We start from the raw sequence: 23970 nt of genomic DNA, 5'->3' as shown, positions 1-23970 counted from the left end.
GGTTTATTTCAGGCCTAATATTACTGATGCATTTTGGCTGTGTGCAATAATGCAACTGCAGACATTATATTGCCTTTTGTTAGGCTATTCAATATTAGTTTTTTTCTTGAAATCATATTAATTTGCAATAATTCAACTGTATGGCATGCTAATGTTTTGAGACATCTTGTATTACTACACAATAGTAAATACATTCTACACAATAAATAAATATGTTTTAAATAACTGAACTGATCTAAATATTGATTATAGTTTTGCCATAATCATGTAGCTCTACACCAGAGGCATAGCCATGACAGCAATGGTACCAAATAATATTTAAAAAAATGTATATATATATATTGTTTAAATAATTATTTTCAGCCATTCGGCCAAGTGTTTCCTATATTTGGTATTCGGTTTCGGCCAAGAATTTGATATACTGTAGTTATAGCAGTGACTGAGATGTGGTGGAGTAGAAGTAAAAGTACTGGAAATTGAAAATAATCTAGTAAATAAAGTAATAATACCTCAAATCTTTACTGAAGTACAGTACTTGAGTAAATATAATTAGTTACTTTACACCACTGTTGTTCTATAAATCTAATTATTTTGCTGGAAGAATTCTGGCACTGTAGTGATAACGTGGCTTAAAACATGGTAATCATTACCTAACCACCCACACACATTACCAGGTATTGTTTAATTTCAAATTGAATTATTCTACTTAAAATGGTTTATTGGGGCTCCTTACAAATTGCATTGTTTGTTTTTAATGTGAATAATTCCGCAACTGGTCTCGGCCCACATCAAGTCACCATTTCACCAATTCGGCCCCTACCCCAAAATGAGTTTGACACCCTCCTCTCATCTCATCATATCATCTCCATCCATCTGCATTCTGAGAGGATTTGAGTTCCTGCATCAACAATTTTGTTTGTGTGTGTGTGTGTGTGTGTGTGTGTGTGTGTGTGTGTGTGTGTGGTGTGTGGTGTGTGGTGTGTGTGTGTGTGTGTGTGTGTGTGTGTGTGTGTGTGTGTGTGTGTGCAAGCACAAGCAGGTGGTAGAGAGGTGCTAGTGCAACATTTTATGTATTTGGCCCCGACCCCATCTCAAAATATGTTGTTCCAGGGACCCCCAGAAGCAAAGATTTAAGTACAAAAAAATATGTAAAAAAAAATGCATTCCCGGTTTGAATGTGTTTAAGAGATTCCTCACTCTCATGGTGTGTGTTTGTGTGTGTGTGTGTGTGTGTGTGTGTGTGTGTGTGTGTGTGTGTGTGTGTGTGTGTGTGTGTGTGTGTGTGTGTGTGAGAAAGCACAAGCAGGTGGTAGAGAGGTGCTAGTGCAATCCCACAGTTATGTAGAGACACACAGGGACTACAAATTTCACGCCCACTATTGAGACACACGGACCTCGCGTGCACACACGGACCTCGGTCCGTTAGAACCATGTACTGCTGTCAATACGATCTCTATGAGAGGCATTGTAAAATACCGTAATTTCACTGGTTGACTACTGAGGCTGTAGCATTTATACTATAATATACTCCATCAGTGTGTCAAAAGTTCTACCATCTGAAATCTAAAATATACATCATGGACGCATCCCTTGAGGTTTTCAATACCCAGATCTCATGTATAATTTTTATAGGCTATTTATTTTGGACAATTATCCAAACAGCATCTTGCAAGACTATTTGTATATTAATACTAACCTGGAGAATTCACTAAGTAGTTGAAAATGTCGGGATATGTCACTCCTCCATTTAGTTGGGTTATTTCCCCAACTTACATTCAGGCAAGTTAATACAACAACGGTAAACCCACACGTTTTAATTTTCCCATGTACCGTCGGAGCTCTGCGGTAGGCCTATAGGTAGAAAATTAATTTAAGCTTATGACATGTTCAAAATATAGACATGATCAAAGTCAGTCGGGATTGGGATGAGAATTCTCCTCTTCAAGGTCGACGCTCGGCGTACGTAAAGACGTGATGTCACCATTTCATCCGACCGCGCCGTCCGCCCCCCATGTATGCACCGTTCGCCCCGACTGGTGGCCGTGTGCGGAGAGTAGCGCAACGTCACTTTACTTACCGATTGCGTTGGACTCGTTTCACTAAAATTAAAACGGACTGCGGGTAATGGGAGAGGACAAGTGTCTCTTGTTCACAAAAAAGTATGGTTACATGAAATTAATCAATCTCTGTGCAGGGAGGGAAATAGAAAAGGGTGCGCCGTCTGTCCCCGCCCTTCCCTACTCAGGAGCCGAGATACAGAATTTTTAAGTTTTAAGTTAACAAGGAAGTGGATGGGAGTCTAAATCTTTAAAAAAAAAAAAAAAAAAAAAAAAAAAAAATGAGTTAGTGATGGATTCTAAAAACGAGTTGACTCGTTTTTGGCAATCAATGTGTTAAGTGTGTTTAGAGCGTTTTTTTTCCATTTGAAATGAATTTAGCAAAATGTTGCAAGGGAAGTCTCACAATGGTTTCGAGTGGTTAACATTATGCGACATACAAGACCACAAGTAGCCTACCGCGAATGAGACGCGTTGTGAGCTTGTAGATCTGCTCTGACGCGGTGCTGTGTGTGTGTGTTTGTGTGTGTGTGTTTGTGTGTGTGTGTGTGTGTGTGTGTGTGTGTGTGTGTGTGTGTGTGTGTGTGTGTGTGTGTGTGTGTGAGAGAGGCGCAGCTTCGGCTTGAAAATCTCACGGTCTGCCGTTCTCTCTTTCACTTTACTGCTGGAACTTTATTTGTCTCTCGTATCCTTGTGTTTGTTTTGTGCATCTTAACCACAGCAGCTTAACCACTTTAACCTACTTTAGCCTACATCAGCTAAGTTGTGAAAAACGGGACATTCTGCATGGAATTTCATTACAAAATATCAGAAGGAAAGAAGTTGGACAGCAGTGTCCCATAAAAGTAGTGAAAATAGCCGATCTACAAGCTCACAAAGTGTTGCACCATGATACTTTGCGAGCTTGTAGATCTGCTATGTTTTAAAATAAAGTCTGTCTGTGGGTTTTATGAATATTAAATTACGACCAGTTCTGTTAATCTAACAGAACTGGTCAGTCCAGTTCTGAGATTATGAGTCGGTTTAAAATTCTACATCTCTACAAACTCTACTTAGCTAGGTTTGACTCCATTGTTATTTTTTGGGTGGTCCCTCCCTGCACACGCCGCACATCTTTTGGGGTGGTCCTTGCTGTGTTCTGCACTTTTCACTCTAATTTACAACAGTTATAAACTCACTCAGATTCAGTCAACAGCTTGTTGATGTCATGGTTATTATGATGCATTGGTCAGAACTCTCCACAAAACAGGTTTCTAATGATAAACTATTAAAACTATAATACATCTGCTTACCAATAGGCTCTATGCGCAGCAGCCATATTGGAAATACATTGATCTAATGAAGGCTCTGTTCCATTCTGGTCAAACAGAGTCAGGGTGCTGATATTGTGCATGTTGGCTAACTGGAAACACTCTGCTACACCAGTGGGTCTCAAAGTGTGGTCCAGGGACCCTCATGGTTCATTTAGGGGGTTCCAAATGGCCCCTTACGGGTGTGTAACTCAGAGTGTACAAAATGGTTCATTTTATTTTTTCAATAATTTGCTCCTATTATTTAGGAGGCGGAGCATGTTGCAAAATGATATTAATGCTGGTCCAGTCAGAAACAGAACTGAAACCATGGGGCTTTTCTATTAGTGCTACATACATTTAATTTGTTCAGTGTATATCCATGGAAAAATCTGCTGATGTTTCTTCAAATCGCAGCATGTGTAAAATACTTATATTACAGACTGGTTGGAGTCATCTGGAGGAAGAGATACAATGTTCTCTATCGTGGTCAAGACTGGCTCTCCACTACATATTATTCAATATGAACGGGAACTGACCCCCAGGGGCAGTGCTCGTGGATACTCTATAAGACACATCACCTATGGTGGCCCTGCGCTGATCTGCAATCAGTGGGGTATTTAAGTCCCACCCAAGCAGGGCCACTTTGACTCTTTGATTTCCACGAGTGCAGACGCTTAGTGGGCTCAGCTTAAGACATACAGTATACAGAACGGGTGTTTGGCGGCGTGGTCCACTTACGTTAGGTAGAGAGCAGGTCTTGCGAGGCTCCTCTCGGGACGCTTCGCTGCCATATTCACACCAACACAAGTTTATTCCTGGCGTGCGGCGTGCACCCTGGTTCCGAGTCTGACCCAATCAGAGGGCGGATCAGGGCGGCCGCTGTTCTGCTCGAGTGACCAAGTGGGAAGCCGTCTGTCGGCCGAACGCTTGGATCGCCGGCATCGCCATCGCCGCGGCTGCAGCCTGGTTCCGAGTCTGACCTAGTCAGAGGGCGGACCAGGGCGGCTGCTGGTTTGTCGCCGCCGCAGCGCAGTACCGGGGTAGAACCCGAGCGAAGCTGACCCAGTCGGCGGACCTCCGGGCCATCTACTACCGGTAATCATCGCCGCCGCGGTCCGAGGAAGCCCTCGGCGGAGCCAAGTAATCAAACAAACAAACAGAGAAAAGTTTGCAGCGTGTCCCTACTTCCGCGTCGACGCGAGGCGTCAGCGTAGGGGGAGGGGCCTGGGAAAATAAATAAATAAGTGAAATAAAGATAAAGAGACACTTGGCTCTGCTCATATACTTATAGAGTAAGCGTATTATTAATATACAAATATATAAATGGACGAATATTAAGTATATGAGTATATAGATATACAAATACATACGTTTACAAATATATACCTATATATATATATATATATATATATATATATATTTAGGTATATAGATTCGCATACATAGCTTAATATAGCAAACATGGCCAGCCCAGCACCCCACGTCTGTCTGGGCTGTGGGATAAAGATGCTCTTGGAGGACCGCCACGATAGATGTATGCTTTGCTTGGGGATGGACCACGTGCGCACGGGCAGTATGGACCCCTCTGCGTGCATGAATTGCTTTATCCTGCCGGCTAGAGTGAGGGAGGACAGGGCTCGGTCGTTTTCTCTCCAACCCATGAACACTGCCTTAGGGCAGCTGCATCCGGCCAAACGGCGTAAGAGTGCAGTTGGGGGCGACCAGTTGCCTATGCCACCTCCTGTGGCCACAATAACAGCCCCGCCCCCTCCACAGCGCCCTGCTGCCACCTTGGCGGTAAGACAGGAGGAGGCGTATCCAGAGGGGGCGTCAGAGGATGAGGACGTCGACGTCCTGGGGTTCGACTCTGAGGAGGAAGACCTCCCCCCGATCAGGAGGGTGGTGATGGAGCACAGGCGGAGGAGGAGCTAGAGCAGCTCCCCGCCTCGGTTCACGAGCTCATCGCTCGGGCTGCTCGGGCGTTGGACATAGAGCTGCCGGCAGAGCAAACACGGAGGACCTCCCGGTTCGACGACGAATCGGTGGACCAGCCGCGTCACCCCACCACACCGTTACTCTCTGATGTGGAGGACCTGGTACTCCAGCAGTTTGAGAATCCGACTAGCATTCCGCGTTGGTCGGGTCTGGCTAGACGGCTGGCGTGTGTGGAGGGTCGGGAGAGGATGTGCTGTGGCCCGCCTCCTCCCATGGATCAGGCCTTAGGGGCATTGGTCACCCCCACCACATCAGTTCTGGGGAAGCTCAGCTGCCCAAACAAGAACACAAGGGCTATGGATTCCATGCTTACCAGGATACACAGAGCTTTGGCAGTCCAGGGCCAGCTGGTTAACACAGGGGCTATCCTGGCCCTGTACCAGCGCCGTCTGGTCGGCCAGCTGGACTGTGGAACCCCCGGCCTGGCCGCCGAGTTAAAGCAGGTGTCCTCACTCTTGGTGAAGCTGTCGAAGGAGCAGGCGGTGGCGTCGGGCAAGGCCCTGGCCTCGCTTTGGGCGAAGAGGCGCCACCTCTGGCTGTCCCAGTCGCAGCTACAGACAGAAGATCGGAACTGTCTGCTTAGGTTGCCAGTGGTGCCATCGGCCATGTTCGGGCCAACTGCGACTACAATGCTCCAGCATGCCCAGGAGGCCCGCCGGTGTGCCCAGGAGGTGTCAAGGGTCCTCCGCTAAGGGCGCCGCGGCTCCGCGGCTCCTCGGTCTACACCACCCCAGCTGGCTTATACGGCTCCAGATGACCTAAGGGTCCAGCGGGACGACTCTTGGCGGGGTGGGGCTGGGCGCGGCCAGCGTTCGGGACGGGGCCGGGGCCATAGGCCCCGCAAGCCTCCGTCTCGGTCCTGACAGTGGGGGGGGCCCAGCCCCCTCTTGCCGTTCCCTGGAACAGAGGGGGACGATTGGGGCGGACCCCTGGGTGGTCTCCACCATGACCCAGGGGTATCGGCTGCAGTTCCTGTGTCCGCCCCCACGGACACGGTCTGTCACCTCCACAGTGGTGCCAGATGCACAGCACAGAGAGCTTCTGGCTGCGGAGATCAACACTCTCCTGGTGAAGAGGGCCATCAGAGAAGTGCCGCGAACCACTCAGCAAGCTGGGTTCTCTTCCCACTACTAACTCATCCCCAAGAAGGATGGGAGGTTGAGACCAGTGTTGGATCTGCGGAGACTCAACAGATTCTTGAGACCCCTGCGCTGCAGGATGCTGACGGTGCCGAGGGTCCGACAGGCCATCCTCCCAGGCGATTGGTTCGCCACAATCGACCTGGAGGATGCTTATTTCCAGATCCCAATATGGGAGGGGCACAGACGATACCTCAGGTTCGCCTTCAATGGCAGAACCTTTGAGTTCTGTGTCCTCCCATTCGGCATATCGTTGGCACGTTTACGAGGTGCATGGACGCAGTCTTGGGACCTCTCTGGGGAGAGGGCCTTAGCATGCTGAATTATCTGGACGACTGGCTGGTGTGTGCCAGCTCGGAGGTGCAGTGCCGCAACGACATGGCTCGGCTCCTGCAACATCTAGGGCACCTGGGCCTGCGCCTCAACAGGAAGAAGAGCAGGCTCCAGCCGTCACAATCCACGGAGTTCCTGGGCATGTGCTTGGATGCCAGGGCAGGGACCCTGTCCCTTACGCCGGGGAGACAGGCCGCCCTCAGGGCTTGCTTGTCTCAGTTTCGGCTGGGGGGCAGGGTGACCTGGAAGCTGTGCTGGAAGCCACAGTGCACGTCGTGCCCCTGGACATGCGGCCAGTGCAGCGTTGCCTCCTGGGTCTGGGCCTTTGCCCGCAGAGGAACCGGTGGGTCATGGTGTTGGTGACACGCAGGCTGCGATTGGCCCTCCATTGGTGGAAGCAGCCGACAACTCTGGCAAGTGGCAACACGCTGGGGCCGGTGCTACGCCGCCAGGTCGTGTCCTCCGACGCATCCCTGGTAGGCTGGGGAGCCGTCCACGAGGGCGAAGGTGTGAGTGGCCTTTGGCAGGCACCGTGGTTGACGCAGCACATCAACCTCCTGGAACTGCGGGCGATATATCTGGCGCTTCTACGCTTCCAGCGGGTACTGAGAGACCGCCATGTCCTGGTGAGGACAGACAGCACTGTGGCAGCGGCATATGTCAACAGGCAGGGGGGCCTGGGCTCCCCTCGCCTTTGCAGACTGGCACGGGCAATATGGGAGTGGGCGCACCCCCGGTTCAAGTCCCTGAGGGCGATGTATGTGCCGGGTCTGGAGAACGTCGCCGCGGATCGTCTCTCCCGAGGGGGACCCCTCACCGCGGAGTGGAGGCTGCACCCTCAGGTGGTGCACGAGATCTGGAACCGGTACGGCACCGCCATGGCCGATCTCTTCACCTCCAGAGAGACGACGCATTGCCCTCGCTTCTTTTCTATGGGGAGGGACGATCCTCCCCTGGGCACAGATGCGATGGCACACCAGTGGCCGCAGGGTCTCCTTTACGCCTTCCCTCCCTTTGACCTCCTACACCCACTCCTTCAGAGATTTCAGGCCGAGGAGGTGAGCCTCATCCTGGTGGCCCCTAACTGGCCCCAGATGTTCTGGTTCTCGGCGATTGCACCCCTTCACCGAGGTCAGCCCTGGGATCTCCCGGTGCGCAGGGACCTCCTGTCTCAAGCCCACGGGACTCTCTTTCATCCCTTTCCCCAGGGACTCAGGCTCTGGGCTTGGCCCCTGAGAGGGCCGAGTTTCTAGCCATGGGGTTGCCCCTGTCAGTAGTTGCTACCTTGCTGGCAGCCCAGGCTCCATCGACGAGGACAGCGTATGCCTATCGATGGGCAACGTTCATGTTGTGATGCGAGAGAGTTGGATCCCCTCTCTTGTGGGGCGCAGGACATCCTCCAGTTTCTCCAGGGAATGTTGGAGGCAGGTAGGTCTCCTACGACTGTGAGGGGAATGGTGGCAGCCATAAAGGCAAGCCGCGTTGGTCCACGGAAACTGACAGTGGATTGTTGCAACCTTATTGATCAGTTTCTTAACACATTGAACGCCAGAGGTTAATCTCATAATGTACCTACCAGTGCCAAGCTCTTTTTGTTGTTTTTTTGTTTTTTTCATGTCGTCATAGCCCCCGCTAAATCCGTTTAAAATCCGCGTTCATTTGGTTCGACACAAACACGGGATCCGTGAAAAACAAAAACAAAAAACTCCGAGCCGATCCGTGCCGCCATTTTGAAGTTACAGGCGAGAACGTTAGACAGGACGATGCGGTGAGGAAAACCACAAGGGAGATAAATCGATTCTGAGCTGATGCCTAGACAGGAAACGGATGCGAGCGAAAAAAACGGAACCAGTTTTATTCCGTTTCCGGTCGGCCCCGGAACCGGAAATGGGTCGAAAAAAATTCCGGAATGTGCACTTTTTCGATTTAACATGGGAAATGCGAGTCGCGTAGATCTACGCGACTGGCACACTGCGGCTTTAAATCGGTTCGCGTAGATCTACGCGACTGGCACGCGATGTGTTAAGGGGGCTCGTAGGGACCATCCCTTGCAGGGTAGGCCGGCAGCCCCCCATTGGGATCTGGAAGTGGTACTGTCGGCCTTGCGGCACGGGCCATTCGAGCCACTGGAAACAGTAGAACTGCAGTGGCTCTCCCTCAAGACAGCCTTCTTGCTGGCAATGGTGACCGCGAAAAGAATAGGAGAGCTGCATGCCCTGTCGGTGCATGAGGAGTGCTGCCGCTTCTTGCCGGACGATGCTGGGGTGGTACTGTGGCCCAACCCTGCATTCCACCCTAAGGTCTGGTCAGAGTCCCGAGCCGGTCAATCCTTTGAGCTGCACCCCTTCAACCCTCCGCAGGGAGGCGGTGAAGCAGGGCCGGACGGGCAGTCTTTATTGTGCCCTGTCAGGGCCCTGAGGACTTACTGTCGGCGGACACAGGCCCACAGGACAACAGACCAGCTCTTTGTCTGTTATAGGCATAGCCGCCTTGGGGAACCACTCTCTAAGGCTAGGCTCTCTCATTGGGTGGTGGAAACAATCCAGGAGGCGTACAGACAGGCAGGCAAGCCAGTCCCGACAGGAGTACGGGCACACTCGACACGGGGCCTTGCTACCTCATGGGCTCTGTGGCGAGGTGCCCCCGAGATTTGTACGGCGGCCTCTTGGTCGGCGCCCTCCACATTCACCAGGTTCTACTGCATGAACGTGGCAGCCAGCACCCCATTCACAGAGCGAGTGCTGAGCTCCAGGCAGTACAGCAGGTCATACTCACCGTGCCTCCGGGACCCCGACTCCTGTAGGACGGGCCGGGGCTCGGAGTGATGTCGTGCCTGGTAAGCTAGCCCTGCGTCTTGCGGGCTAGGTGGCTAATCAGTTGACTGGCCTGACGCCAGCTGGGCCTAGGTAGCGTCTTGCGCCTAGGCCACGAGCCATTTTTTTTTTGACCGGCCTTAGCGTCTGGCGGGGCCGGCTGGGCCTAAATAGCGTCTTGCGTCTAGGCCACGAGTATTACATACTTTGTTGGATGGTAGGATTTTGGAGCACGCCTTCTGATACTTCGGGCTTAAACTGCTTCGGGCTGCCGCGGGGGCGGCTGGGTCCGCTTATTTCCTCGCGGTGTGTCTTAGAGTGTTCCCGTACATATTGAATAATATGTAGTGGAGAGCCAGTCTCGACCACGATAGAGAACGGAAGGTTACATCCGATGTAACCCAGGTTCTCTGAGTGGAGAGACTGGCTCTCCACGAATGAGCCGCTCCGAAATTCGTGTCAATCAAAGTTAATCAAAGTGGCCCTGCTTGGGTGGGACTTAAATACCCCACTGATTGCAGATCAGCGCAGGGCCACCATAGGTGATGTGTCTTAAAGAGTATCCACGAGCACTGCCCTGGGGGTCAGTTCCCGTACATATTGAATAATATGTAGTGGAGAGCTAGTCTCTCCACTCAGAGAACCTGGGTTACATCGGATGTAAACTTCCGTTCTTGGTGGTCTTTGTAACTGGACAGGATGTGAATGTGACAAACTCGAAAAGAGAAAAAATAAGGGGAAAAATATCAATTAGACAGAATATTATGTTTAAAAGCAGCTCACATTCTGAATGTCCATTCCCAGTGGCATTGAGCCACATCTGTAATGAAATGATTGTGATGTATTATGGATGTGTTCAAAGTCTGTAAGGTATAATAATTCTGCACCAATACGTAGCTTTACAGCCTGTTTACTTTAAAGTATAACTTTTAATAGATCAGACCAGCCACACGTCACCACCAAAGCCGTGCCCCTTCTCAGGGAATGATCTCCATTGTAGACAAACATTAGCTTTTATAGTTTAAAAACACTGTCCAATATCCTTTTGATTATATTTCCGACAAGTTGCATTTCCACACTATTTGTTTCAATAATTTGTTTAAGCTTATGGGTAACTACTGTATCGGCTCCGACCTGCTGCCGTCACATGAGATTACTTCCACATTCAGCACATCAAATGTATTTGTTGATAGACATGCACACTGTGATAGATAGATAGATAGATAGATAGATAGATAGATAGATAGATAGATAGATAGATAGATATCATGAATCAGTCATTAATAACGCTCCACATTCTGATGGAAGATACATTTCAACTAGATGTGCAAAATGCAGAAGTAATTATAATTATTATTTCTTTTAAATTATTGCATGGATAGAGTTTGAATTAAATGAGCTAATCTAGGTCTAATTGTCTTACAATGGAGATCATGCTCCCCACCCCAACAAGGGACACGGCGCTGACGCATTTGGCGGTCTGATATATTATTCTTGTGAAACTAATTAGGATTTTGTCTTTTCACTTTCGGAGAGTTTTTCATGTTGAATGTTGTTTTTTGGTTTAGCTTTTCTTCACTAAGAGTTAACTTAACTGTGACATGGTGTTATTGTGCAGGTTCTGTGCTGTCATTTGTAAAGCCCAGAATGGAGGACCAATCACCTTCAGCATCAGTGGCAGCTCCACAGACCCAGGTACAGTACATATGTACTGTTGTCTTCTTTATTCACAGCTTTACTTTATTTGTTTGTTTAGACGGACGCTGTATGAACAGTAATGTAATGTAAATACACCAGACTTATACTGCCCTGCCAAGCCAAAGAGCAGTAACTACGTTTTTGGACACACCGACTTATTTGGGTAACCCAAAGGTCAAATTAGCCTTTGTGATGTTGGGGGATAAACAATTACCTCAAGAACAGATGCACAATTAGTGTAATATCACTTATATGCCGATATCTCATTTGGCTGACCAGTTGAATCACTTTTAAACCCATTTTTCAGTGATTTTTGTTTTCGTAGTTACTGCACTCTGCCTTGGCAGGGCAGTATAGCTCATTTTCATCCGCAATCCCCACAAAACCACATCAAAACAAGCAACACAAGAGTACATTACATTTCAAAAGGAAACCAGAACAGAGATACACATGAATCGTCACACCTGTAAAATACCAGTTTGTTAAACAATAATCAATGTGGGATAAAAATATACATCACATCACACAGCTGTAACATAATCTCAGAATTAGCTGCATTTGAGTGCAAATGTTTCCACATGCTATACAATCATGTTCAATTCATTAAATAAAGTGTGGACATCATTGGAAAAAAGGCGTGTGGTTTCTTAGCATGACCTTTCATAACTTTTCGTCAATAGTAGCCTAACATGACAAAATTTGCCTCACTGCAACCTATGGTCAATGGTCAACCTATAGTCAGCCTATGTCAATTTCAAAATATGCAATATTAATTAACGTATATGTCTCCAGTCTCCACAAGTTGTCATTCAATTCTACGGAATATTTGACAATAGTTTGGCATATGTATTACCATTTTGACGCCTGAAACTGGTTGATTGCTGTGTTTACAATTTATTGTTTACCCTGAAGTATAAATTAAGCTTAAAGAGGTGGTGCCATGGTTTTGCACTTTTTCTGTTTTTCATGTGTCTATGAGGTTGATAGAACTTCATTAAGCCCCCTGGTGGTGTTTCTATGGTGTTTTATGTCTTCTCTGACTATTTTGAGTTTCTACCTGGAGGCTGAAACCTTGAGGGTCAAACGTGCCAATAGAAAAACAGCCCTTTAGTGACATAGTAAAATTGTACCCCCCCCCCCCCCCCCCTCATCATCATAACACAACAGGTGTGGGCATGAGGAGGAGGAGGGACTAGGACAGGTGGGTGGTGCTAAGGTGGTGGAGGAGGTGCTAAGGTGAGAACCAGGTATACTTAATCAACTGGAGAAGTGTCCACATAAAAACAAAATTTTAACAATTTCTGTACACTTTTTTGAAAAAAACCTTCCTCCTAGTATAACCATAATACCTGATGATTATGTTTTAGGGGGGGAAAAATCACGGCACCCTGTCTTTAAGGCCTAATGCCAAATGAAATATTGCATTGCATATACCACCCCATTGCATATGTTGATGCAATGGGGTGGTTATTGCTAAGTACAAGATGTAATGTTGAACAATAGCACTCAGGCATGATATGATTAAAGTAACATGACTGTGTACAACAGGGTGCTGGTGACGGCTTGACTTCAGAAAAGACGGATGCAGAAAAAGGTGAGCTTTTTCTGGTGCTACCTTCTGTTTACCAGGATGTAGGGGTGCCCCTCCATTCAGACATCTCGCCACTCCGACTAGTGGCTTCCGCGTGCGGTTAGGGTTAGGGTTAGGGGCTCGGAGTGATGTCGTGCCTGGTAAGCTAGCCCTGCGTCTTGCGGGCTAGGTGGCTAATCAGTTGACTGGCCTGACGCCAGCTGGGCCTAGGTAGCGTCTTGCGCCAGCTGGGCCTAGGTAGCGTCTTGCGCCTAGGCCACAAGCCTTTTTTTTTTTGACCGGCCTTAGCGTCTGGCGGGGCCGGCTGGGCCTAAATAGCGTCTTGCGTCTAGGCCACGAGTATTACATACTTTGTTGGATGGTAGGATTTTGGAGCACGCCTTCTGATACTTCGGGCTTAAACTGCTTCGGGCTGCCGCGGGGGCGGCTGGGCCCGCTTATTTCCTCGCGGTGTGTCTTAGAATGTTCCCGTACATATTGAATAATATGTAGTGGAGAGCCAGTCTCGACCACGATAGAGAACGGAAGGTTACATCCGATGTAACCCAGGTTCTCTGAGTGGAGAGACTGGCTCTCCACGAATGAGCCGCTCCGAAATTCGTGTCAATCAAAGTTAATCAAAGTGGCCCTGCTTGGGTGGGACTTAAATACCCCACTGATTGCAGATCAGCGCAGGGCCACCATAGGTGATGTGTCTTAAAGAGTATCCACGAGCACTGCCCGGGAGGCATGCGATAATCCGACAGACCTTTTCTCCGACTATGTGGCATCCGCGTGTGGTTAGGGTTAGGGTGCGGGTTTGGTTCGGGTTTAGTATTGAAACGTCGGAGCGCTGCGCTGTCGGAGGAATGCGCTGTCGGACTAACGTACTGCACCCCACTGCCCTGGGGGTCAGTTCCCGTACATATTGAATAATATGTAGTGGAGAGCTAGTCTCTCCACTCAGAGAACCTGGGTTACATCGGATGTAACCTTCCGTTCTTGGTGGTCTTTGTAACTGGACAGGATGTGAATGTGACAAACTCGAAAAGAGAAAAAATAAGGGGAAAAATATCAATTAGACAGAATATTATGTTTAAAAGCAGCTCACATTCTGAATGTCCATTCCCAGTGGCATTGAGCCACATCTGTAATGAAATGATTGTGATGTATTATGGATGTGTTCAAAGTCTGTAAGGTATAATAATTCTGCACCAATACGTAGCTTTACAGCCTGTTTACTTTAAAGTATAACTTTTAATAGATCAGACCAGCCACACGTCACCACCAAAGCCGTGCCCCTTCTCAGGGAATGATCTCCATTGTAGACAAACATTAGCTTTTATAGTTTAAAAACACTGTCCAATATCCTTTTGATTATATTTCCGACAAGTTGGAAATATTCTGAGCATTTCCACACTATTTGTTTCAATAATTTGTTTGAGCTTATGGGTAACTACTGTATCTGCTCCGACCTGCTGCCGTCACATGAGATTACTTCCACATTCAGCACATCAAATGTATTTGTTGATAGACATGCACACTGTGATAGATAGATAGATAGATAGATAGATAGATAGATAGATAGATAGATGAATCAGTCATTAATAACGCTCCACATTCTGATGGAAGATAACTTTTCAACTAGATGTGCAAAATGCAGAAGTAATTATAATTATTATTTCTTTTAAATTATTGCATGGATAGAGTTTGGATTAAATGAGCTAATCTAGGTCTAATTGTCTTACAATGGAGATCATGCTCCCCAACAAGGGACACGGCGCTGACGCATTTGGCGGTCTGATATATTATTCTTGTGAAACTAATTAGGATTTTGTCTTTTCACTTTCGGAGAGTTTTTCATGTTGAATGTTGTTTTTTGGTTTAGCTTTTCTTCACTAAGAGTTAACTTAACTGTGACATGGTGTTATTGTACAGGTTCTGTGCTGTCATTTGTAAAGCCCAGAATGGAGGACCAGTCACCTTCAGCATCAGTGGCAGCTCCACAGACCCAGGTACAGTACATGTTTACTGTTGTCTTCTTTATTCACAGCTTTACTTTATTTGTTTGTTTAGACGGACGCTGTATGAACAGTAATGTAATGTAAGTACACCAGACTTATAGCTCATTTTCATCCGCAATCCCCACCAAACCACATCAAAACAAGCAACACAAGAGTACATTACATTTCAAAAGGAAACCAGAACAGAGATACACATGAATCGTCACACCTGTAAAATACCAGTTTGTTAAACAATAATCAATGTGGGATAACAATATACATCACATCACACAGCTGTAACATAATCTCAGAATTAGCTGCATTTGAGTGCAAATGTTTCCACATGCTATACAATCATGTTCAATTCATTAAATAAAGTGTGGACATCATTGGAAAAAAGGCATGTGGTTTCTTAGCATGACCTTTCATAACTTTTCGTCAATAGTAGCCTAACATGACAAAATTTGCCTCACTGCAACCTATGGTCAATGGTCAACCTACAGTGGTTAGCACTTGATAATGGCAGTGGTGGTGCCCCTCTGGTGCCTCTGTGGTGGCACCTATTTTTGTGGTACCGCTTTTTTCTATGTGGTGCCACTAGATGGCGGTAGAGAGCAACTAATGCCCAGACATAGGCATGATGTGTCTATTTGAGACAGGGCTGCTTTCAGTCAACAGATAAAAGCTGCAATTGAAGCTGAACTTGTTGAGAAGTGAAACAAATAATTGTATGGGTTATATTATCAAGATGTATTTTGGTAAATTGCACTCAGTGGGCTACTAAATATAACCCTCAGGAATGAAAGGGTGAATGCATTTCAAAGTGATTGTTATTTTTTTTTTTGTAAACATAGAAAATAATGCAGTCCTTAGGATGAATTCAAAAGCAATTGTTTCTTTAAACACAACTGTGTTTCATGGTGGAAGAAGTACACAGACATTTTACTTAAGTAAAAGTAGCAATACCACAATATTAAAATACTCTATTACAACTAAGAGGCCTGTGTTCAAAATGTTACTTAGCCTAAGTAGCCTAACTAGTAACTAACGTTTTCAAATAATTGTAGTGGAGTAAAAGTACAATATTTCCCTCTGCAGATGTAGTGGAGTAGAAGTAAAAGTACAGTAATACTCCAGTAAAGTAAAAAACACCTCAACATTATTCATTAATTTCTAGGCACCCCAACCAGGAATCAAACCCTGCTCTGCAAATTGAAAGGCCAACCTCTACTCCACTACACTACTGGTACAGTGATAAGTCTGTGGGGGCAGGACGTGTGTCGTTCTCTATGTTCTGTGCACTACTCCTTGGAAAGTCAAAGATAAAAAGCTTGCAGCTCCCAAAGCTGCTACTGTCTGAGAGCAGTAACTAGTAACTATAGTAGTCAACTAAAAGCATTATAAACTACTGTCCGGCACAATTATATTGTTTTAGAATGTGAAACAGAGTTAAATGAACACAGGAGATTATAATGTACTAACGAACTAAGGACCCCAATTTAAACAAGCCATATGGCTTTCTTATTCCTATTTAGCAGCCAGCTTCCTATTTAGTCGACCTTGGATTTGAACTGTACTTTCATGTGCTTTTTGTCTGCAAACTTCTAAATAAAGTATTCAATCAATCAAAACACTTTTCATGGTTGGAAAAACAGAGAGAGAATGAGAGTTTTCATCTGAAGAATTGCTGGGATCCACAGAAAATCTCTGCTATCAGTCTGTCTGTCAACGACATGCAAATTAACTGGTTTAGCACCTTGGCCAGGGTCTTTTGCTTGTCTCTAGCCACACTTCATTGTCATCACAATGGACTTAGAGCCCAGGTGTTGTGCCCTCCCCCCACACACACACACACACACAAGCACACTTTTTCAATTGCAGTTTGTTTTCATTTGATTTTAAGTGGATTTGCTAATTTCGTTTTTAGTTTGTGAAAAGGCTTAGTTTTAGTTGAGTTTTTAAATTAGTTTCAGTGTTAATTTTAGTTGTATTATTGTAAGGGTAGTCAGGGGCAATATTCAACAAGCTCAGAATAGTGAAAATGGCAGATCTACAAGCTCACAACACGTTGCATTGCTACAACTGCTGTTGTCATCGGCTGTGTGGAGACAGAAATGAAAACTGATTTTTTGCTTAATCATTCTGAATCAGCTTTGCTTAATCATTCATCAAAAGTTATGAAAGCTCTAATGAAGGAACGGGACTCAACTGGTGACGTTGACAGAGAAGCATCAGAAAGATTCATCAGACTTACAAACATCCCATCAGAGAGAATTTGATGCATTTGGGGTTGACCTTAAAAATGCAGTCGATGACCAGTTAGTACTGAAGACAGAGAGAAGAACTCTAAAAATGTAATGAAAACAAAGTGCAATTGAAAACATGTAGTCAAACAAAAATACAAATGTGTACGTGTGTGAGGATAAAATCTCTGTTGATTTATCTCTGAGAGGGTAGCCTAAAAATGTATGTATCCACTAGTAAAGTTACTCTGGTTTGGTAACAAAATGTAAAGTGCGTTATAAATAAAATCCATTATTATTATTATTACTCTCAGAAAGTAGCAGCTTTGGGAGCTGCAAGCTTTTTATCTGACTTTCCAAGGAGTAGTGCACAGAACATAGAGAACGAGACTTATCACTGTACCAGTAGTGTAGTGGAGTAGAGAGTGGTCTGACAAGTTACAGAGCAGGGTTTGATTCCAGGTTAGGGCGCCTAGAACTTACATGTGCATAATGTTGAGGTGTTTTTTTTACTTTACTGGAGTATTACTGTACTTTTACTTCTACTCCACTACATCTGCAGAAGCAAATATTGTACTTTCACTCCACTACAATTATTTGAAAGCTTTAGTTACTTTGCAGATATAAATTGTTATATAATAAAACATACATATTAACCACTTTAGCCCTATTTTATGCCACAGCCATTTGAAAATAGCCGATCTACAAGCTAGATCGGCTACTTTCAAACATTGTAGAACTTTAGCTTTTGGTAAGTATATTCAAAAATAAGTAAAAATAGAGTATTTTTTATATTGTGGTATTGCTACTTTTACTTAAGTAAAATGTCTGTGCACTTCTTCCACCATGAAACACAGTTGTGTTTAAAGAAATAATTGCTTTTCAATTCATCCTAAGGACTCATTCCCTTATTTTCTATGTTTACAAAAAATAAAAATAACATTCACTTTTAAATGCATTCACCCTTCCCCTGTTGCTAATAATGTACTGTAAAGTTCATGGACTCACATGTGCCACATGGTGGCCGTTCAGCCACACTACACCTTAAAAAAAGGTGTCAAATGTGGCACCACCAAGTAGTAGTGGTGCCTCTGTGGCACCACAGAGGCACTCAGATGGTATTACTGCCATTCTCAAGTGCTAACCACTGTATAGTCAGCCTATGTCAATTTCAAAATATGCAATATTAATTAACGTATATGTCTCCAGTCTCCACAAGTTGTCATTCAATTCTACTGAATATTTGACAATAGTTTGGCATATGTATTACCATTTTGACGCCTGAAACCGGTTGATTGCTGTGTTTACAATTTATTGTTTACCCTGAAGTATAAATTAAGCTTAAAGAGGTGGTGCCATGGTTTTGCACTTTTTCTGTTTTTCATGTGTCTATGAGGTTGATAGAACTTCATTAAGCCCCCTGGTGGTGTTTCTATGGTGTTTTATGTCTTCTCTGACTATTTTGAGTTTCTACCTGGAGGCTGAAACCTTGAGGGTCAAACGTGCCAATAGAAAAACAGCCCTTTAGTGACATAGTAAAATTGTACCCCCCCCCTCATCATCATAACACAACAGGTGTGGGCATGAGGAGGAGGAGAGACTAGGACAGGTGGGTGATGCTAAGGTGGTGGAGGAGGTGCTAAGGTGAGAACCAGGTATACTTAATCAACTGGAGAAGTGTCCACATAAAAACAAAATTTTAACAATTTCTGTACACTTTTTTGAAAAAAAACCTTCCTCCTAGTATAACCATAATACAGATGTGCCACTTCAAAACTTCACATGTCCTGCCATCGGCAAGACAGTACATTTTCAGGGTATTCCCAGGGCAATAAGAGGGACAAAGAAGGGCATTTAAAATGCTGAATTATTTTGAAATCTATGATTCCCTTTGCTGCCACAAGGGGTAGCAAGTTTACAAGTTCTCTCTCTCTCTCTCTATAATATTCATTTTGATCATTTTTTCCTTGTTCCCTTGTATTATTTTTCTTATTCTGAATATGTATTATTATTTAGTGTCATACTGTATGTAATGCTTCGGCTATATAAGAATGCTTGTCATGCCTATAAAGCATATTTGATTTTAATGAGAGAGAAAGAGAGGGAGAGGGAGTGAGAGAGGGGGAGAGAGGGGGACAGGGACACAATCAGAGGGGGCAAGCAGACAGACCGACAGACAGACAGACAGACAGACAGACAGACAGACAGACAGAGAGACAGACAGGCCAAGCAGACAGACCGACAGACAGACAGACAGACAGACAGACAGACAGACAGACATGGGCAAGCAGACAGACAGACAGACAGACAGACAGACAGACAGACAGACAGACAGACAGACAGACAGACAGACAGACAGACAGGGGGCAGGCAGACAGACAGACAGACAGACAGACAGACAGACGGGGCAGACAAGAGGGGGAAGGCAGACAGAGGGGGCAGACAGACAGACAGACAGACAGACAGACAGACAGACAAGACAGGGCAGACAGACAGGGCAGGCAGACAGACAAAGAGGGGGGGGGGGGGGTCAGGCAGGCTGATAGTCACTTTCAGTAGTCAACTCTTTGGGGGGCTTTTGATATGTAAAGTTGCTTCAGCCATTCAGCTCTTGAACAGAGTGTGAATGAGGAAATCAAAATTACCTCTTCATGACACTGGCCACCTACTAACTGCAAATTGCAACACAAGATTTTTAAATGTGTTGAATCTAGGGTTGCAATACCTCCCATAGGCAGCCAATGCAAAAAAAGGGGTTTGCTATCTGATTGTATTAATCGACGTTAAACTCACCAACATTGCGGCTCTATGGAAAGCTTGAATTATCATCTTTCTATCTGCAAGTGTTTGTTTCCTAAAAATCCACTGTAGAGATTTTATGGGAGGTATTGCAACCCTAGATTTGTCAAATTAAAAACAAATCTAGTGTTGCAATTTGCGGCTACTGGCCACCTATAATATTAGGGAAGTCAGAATCAGTTTTACCTTTTATTTTACAACAAACAGGGCAGAATATACATGTGACTGCTAAGCAGTCACAGGTATTATAAGGGCAGCAACAAGAGTAATAGTAATGAACTATGTCATTAATATACCTAGTTGTTGTGTGGAAATAAAAATGTATTGTGGGGTCATCACATCACAGTGACACCATTAAGATGTACTCTGCAAGCCAAAGAGAATCTTCTCCTTATTTGTATTTATTTTTCTTCATTGACAAAACATCAACAATACAAATACAATACAACTCTACACAACAACTCTAAGGTATATTAATGACATAGTTCAAAGTTAAAATGGGTGGTTTTCCCCATTAAAGAGAAGAACATTTCACCTAACTGGTAACATTGTTAAGAGAAATGTACTCTCTTCTCTTTGTTAAGGGACACTAGACCCGAACCAAACCCGCACCCTAACCCTAACCGCACGCGGATGCCACATAGTCGGAGAAAAGGTCTGTCGGATTAACGCATGCCTCCCGCTGCCAACTAGGCCTTTTCACAAACTAAAAACGAAACTAGCAAATCCACTTAAAAATCTAATGAAAACAAACTGCAAAATAAAAGTGTGATTATAAATCTAAAAGGTCTCTGTCTGTCTGTCTGTCTGCCTGTCTGTCTGACCCCCCCCTCTCTCCCTGTGTCTCCCTTTCTCTCTCAATCCCTGTCTGTCTGTCTGTCTGTCTGTCTGCCCCCCCTCTCTCTGTCTGTCTCCCTTTCTCTCTCAATCCCTGTCTGTCTGTCTGTCTGTCTGTCTGTCTGTCTGTCTGTCTGTCTGTCTGTCTGTCTGCCTGCCCCCCTCTCTCTGTCTGTCTCCCTTTCTCTCTCAATCCCTGTCTGTCTGTCTGTCTGTCTGTCTGTCTGTCTATCTGGTCTGTCCCCACATCTCTCTCTCTCTATCTCTCCCTCTCTCTCTTTTAGTTAGTGTTCACCCATTCTCTGAACGTGAGCACCTCTGCTGGTAGTGTCGAGGAGTGACAACGTCTTTTCAGGGGCATTTTTAAGGGCAGAACAGGGAGGAAAACATGCCTTTTCAGGGCAGTTTCAGGGAAAGAACAGTAACGTGTGAAGTTTTGAAGTGGCACATCTGTACCTAAAGAAAGATCACGGCACCCCGTCTTTAAGGCCTAATGCCAAATGAAATATTGCATTGCATATACCACCCCATTGCATATGTTGATGCAATGGGGTGGTTATTGCTAAGTACAAGATGTAATGTTGAACAATAGCACTCAGGCATGATATGATTAAAATAACATGACTGTGTACAACAGGGTGCTGGTGACGGCTTGACTTCAGAAAAGACAGATGCAGAAAAAGGTGAGCTTTTTCTGGTGCTACCTTCTGTTTACCAGGATGTAGGGGTGCTCCCTCCATTCCGACATCTCGCCACTCCGACTAGTGGCTTCCGCGTGCGGTTAGGGTTAGGGTTAGGTATAGGGTTCGTTAACGTCGGAAAGGCGACATGTCGGAAAGGCGAAAAGCACCCCAGGATGTACATACTCAATATCATATTCCCAAACTATGAATCTACCAGTTATTCCACCATTATTCTTGTGGGGATGTACAGATGCAGAGAGCTTTATTTTGCATTCACTTAATGAACATTTTCTGTGATACATTTATCTCAACCACTCTCTTTTTCTCTTGCAAACAGCACATTTTGTGATCCAGCAGAGGGCACAGTTGATTCAAAATGTCACCACAGTCATGCCTATAGTAGACAGTCTAAGAACCATGATCCATCCTGAGCTTTATGCTGGGATTCAAGCTGAGAAGACAAGCATGGACCAAATGCGGAAACTGTACACAGCGATACTCGATACAGGGGGAACAGCCATCCAAGCAGCATTTTACAATGCCCTTAAACGACAACAACCAGACCTGTCGGAGAGGCCAGGTAGGACCTTATGTACTGCTAAATTAAAATTATTAGTAGTATATGTTATACCAACTTCCCCAAAGCAATAACATATTATGACTGATGTCCTCTGTTCTTTGGTCATTTTAGAAAGTCTTCCTGATGCCTGTAAACAACAATTGAAGTGTAATCTGACACAGAAGTTTCAATGTCTGTTTGAGTGGATCACAAGTCAAGGAAAGAAAACACAACTGAATCAGATCTTCACAGAGGTTTACATCACACAGGGAGGGAGTGGAGAGGTCAACAATGAACATGAAGTCAGACAGATTGAGAAATTGTCCAGGAAACCACCCACGAAAGAAACACAAATCAAATTCAAAGACATTTTTCAACCTTTATCTGGAGAAAATGACGCAATCAGAAAAGTGATGACGAAGGGAGTGGCTGGCATCGGAAAAACAGTCCTAACTCAGAAGTACGCTCAGGACTGGGCAAAAGGCACATCCAACCAGGAAATTGACTTCCTGTTTCCATTCACTTTCCGAATGCTGAATTTGGAGAAGGAGACGACTTACAGCTTGGTGGGACTTCTTACTACATTTTTTGGTGAAATCAAGGAATCAGTAATCTGCAGCTTCGACAAGTACAAAGTTGCGTTCATCTTTGATGGCCTTGATGAGTGTCGGATTGCTCTAGACTTCCACAACACTAAGATCTGGAACGATGTCACAAAGCCAACCTCAGTGGCTGTATTGGTGACAAACCTTATCAATGGAAACCTGCTTCCTACTGCTTGCATCTGGCTAACCACGCGACCTGCAGCAGCCGGTCTGATCCCTTCTAATTATTTCGACAGGGTGACAGAGGTGAGAGGGTTCACTGACCCCCAGAAGGTGGAGTTCTTCATGAAGAGATTCAGTGATGATGAGAACCAGGCCAGAATCATCTCACACATCCAGACATCACGAAGCCTCCACATCATGTGTCACATCCCAGTCTTCTGTTGGATCACTGCTAACGTTATGGAGGACATGTCGAGAACAGAGGAGAAAGGCCCGCTGCCAAAGACCCAGACTGAGGTGTACATCCACTTCGTTGAGCTTCATTCCAAACACAAGGAGGCCAAGTTTCAAGACGGAACTCATGGAAAGTTTGATTCAAATCCAGAACAGGCCATGCTGTCTCTGGGAAAACTGGCATTTAAACAGCTGGAGAAAGGCAACGTGATCTTCTATGAAGAAGACCTGGCAGAGTGTGGCATAGACCAAAATGCTGCACGGTACTCAGGAGTGTTCACACAGATCTTTACAAAGGACCGTGGGATGCACGAGGACACAGTGTTCTGTTTTGTCCATCTGAGTGTTCAAGAGTTTCTGGCTGCTCTCCATGTCTATAGCAGATGTGTCAACAGTGGTGTCAACCTACTGTCAACCTTCAAATTGATGAAGTTTAGAAAGTTGAATCATCTCTACCAGAGTGCTGTACACAAGGCCTTAGAGAGTCCAAATGGACACTGGGACTTGTTCCTTCGTTTCCTGCTGGGCCTCTCAGTGGAGAGCAATCAGCCTCGCTTAAAAAGACTGTTGAAGCAGACAGGAAGTAGGTCACAGACCAATGAAGAAACAGTCAAGTACATCAAGAAGATGATCAGGAAGAATCCGTCTCCAGAGAAAAGCATCAATCTGTTCCACTGTCTGAATGAGCTGAATGATCATTCTTTAGAGGAAGAGATCCAGCAATACCTGAGATCAGGAAGTATTTCCAAAGACAAACTCTCTCCTGCTCAGTGGTCAGCTCTGGTCTTCGTGTTGCTGTCATCAGACAAGGAGCTGGAGGTGTTTGACTTGAAGAAATACCAAGCTTCAGAGGAGGCTCTTCTGATGCTGCTGCCAGTGGTCAAAGCCTCAAATAGAGCTCTGTAGGTGAACTGATAACTTGATACATTTAACATAAAAGGTCATCTT

At 45.4% G+C, this 23970-nt stretch overlaps 1 protein-coding gene across 1 annotated transcript in view; it reads left to right on the top strand.

The window, feature by feature from the left end:
- Positions 1–23970, top strand: part of LOC311040388 (NACHT, LRR and PYD domains-containing protein 3-like) — a 75070-nt gene that overhangs the window by 38295 nt on the left and 12805 nt on the right. The window contains exons 6-11 of the mRNA XM_084050642.1: positions 11248–11324; positions 12876–12921; positions 14836–14912; positions 21417–21462; positions 21800–22042; positions 22154–23924. Coding sequence (XP_083906768.1) covers positions 11277–11324; positions 12876–12921; positions 14836–14912; positions 21417–21462; positions 21800–22042; positions 22154–23924 — 2231 coding nt within the window. The 5' untranslated portion in view covers positions 11248–11276. The remainder of the gene's footprint in view (positions 1–11247; positions 11325–12875; positions 12922–14835; positions 14913–21416; positions 21463–21799; positions 22043–22153; positions 23925–23970) is intronic.

This window comes from Gymnoscopelus microlampas (assembly GCF_963454915.1).
Source record: "Gymnoscopelus microlampas genome assembly, chromosome: 3".
In the NCBI taxonomy this organism is placed as follows: Eukaryota; Metazoa; Chordata; class Actinopteri; order Myctophiformes; family Myctophidae; genus Gymnoscopelus; species Gymnoscopelus microlampas.
Note: the sequence above shows the minus strand (reverse complement) of the source record. Positions and strands in the feature narration are given on the sequence as shown.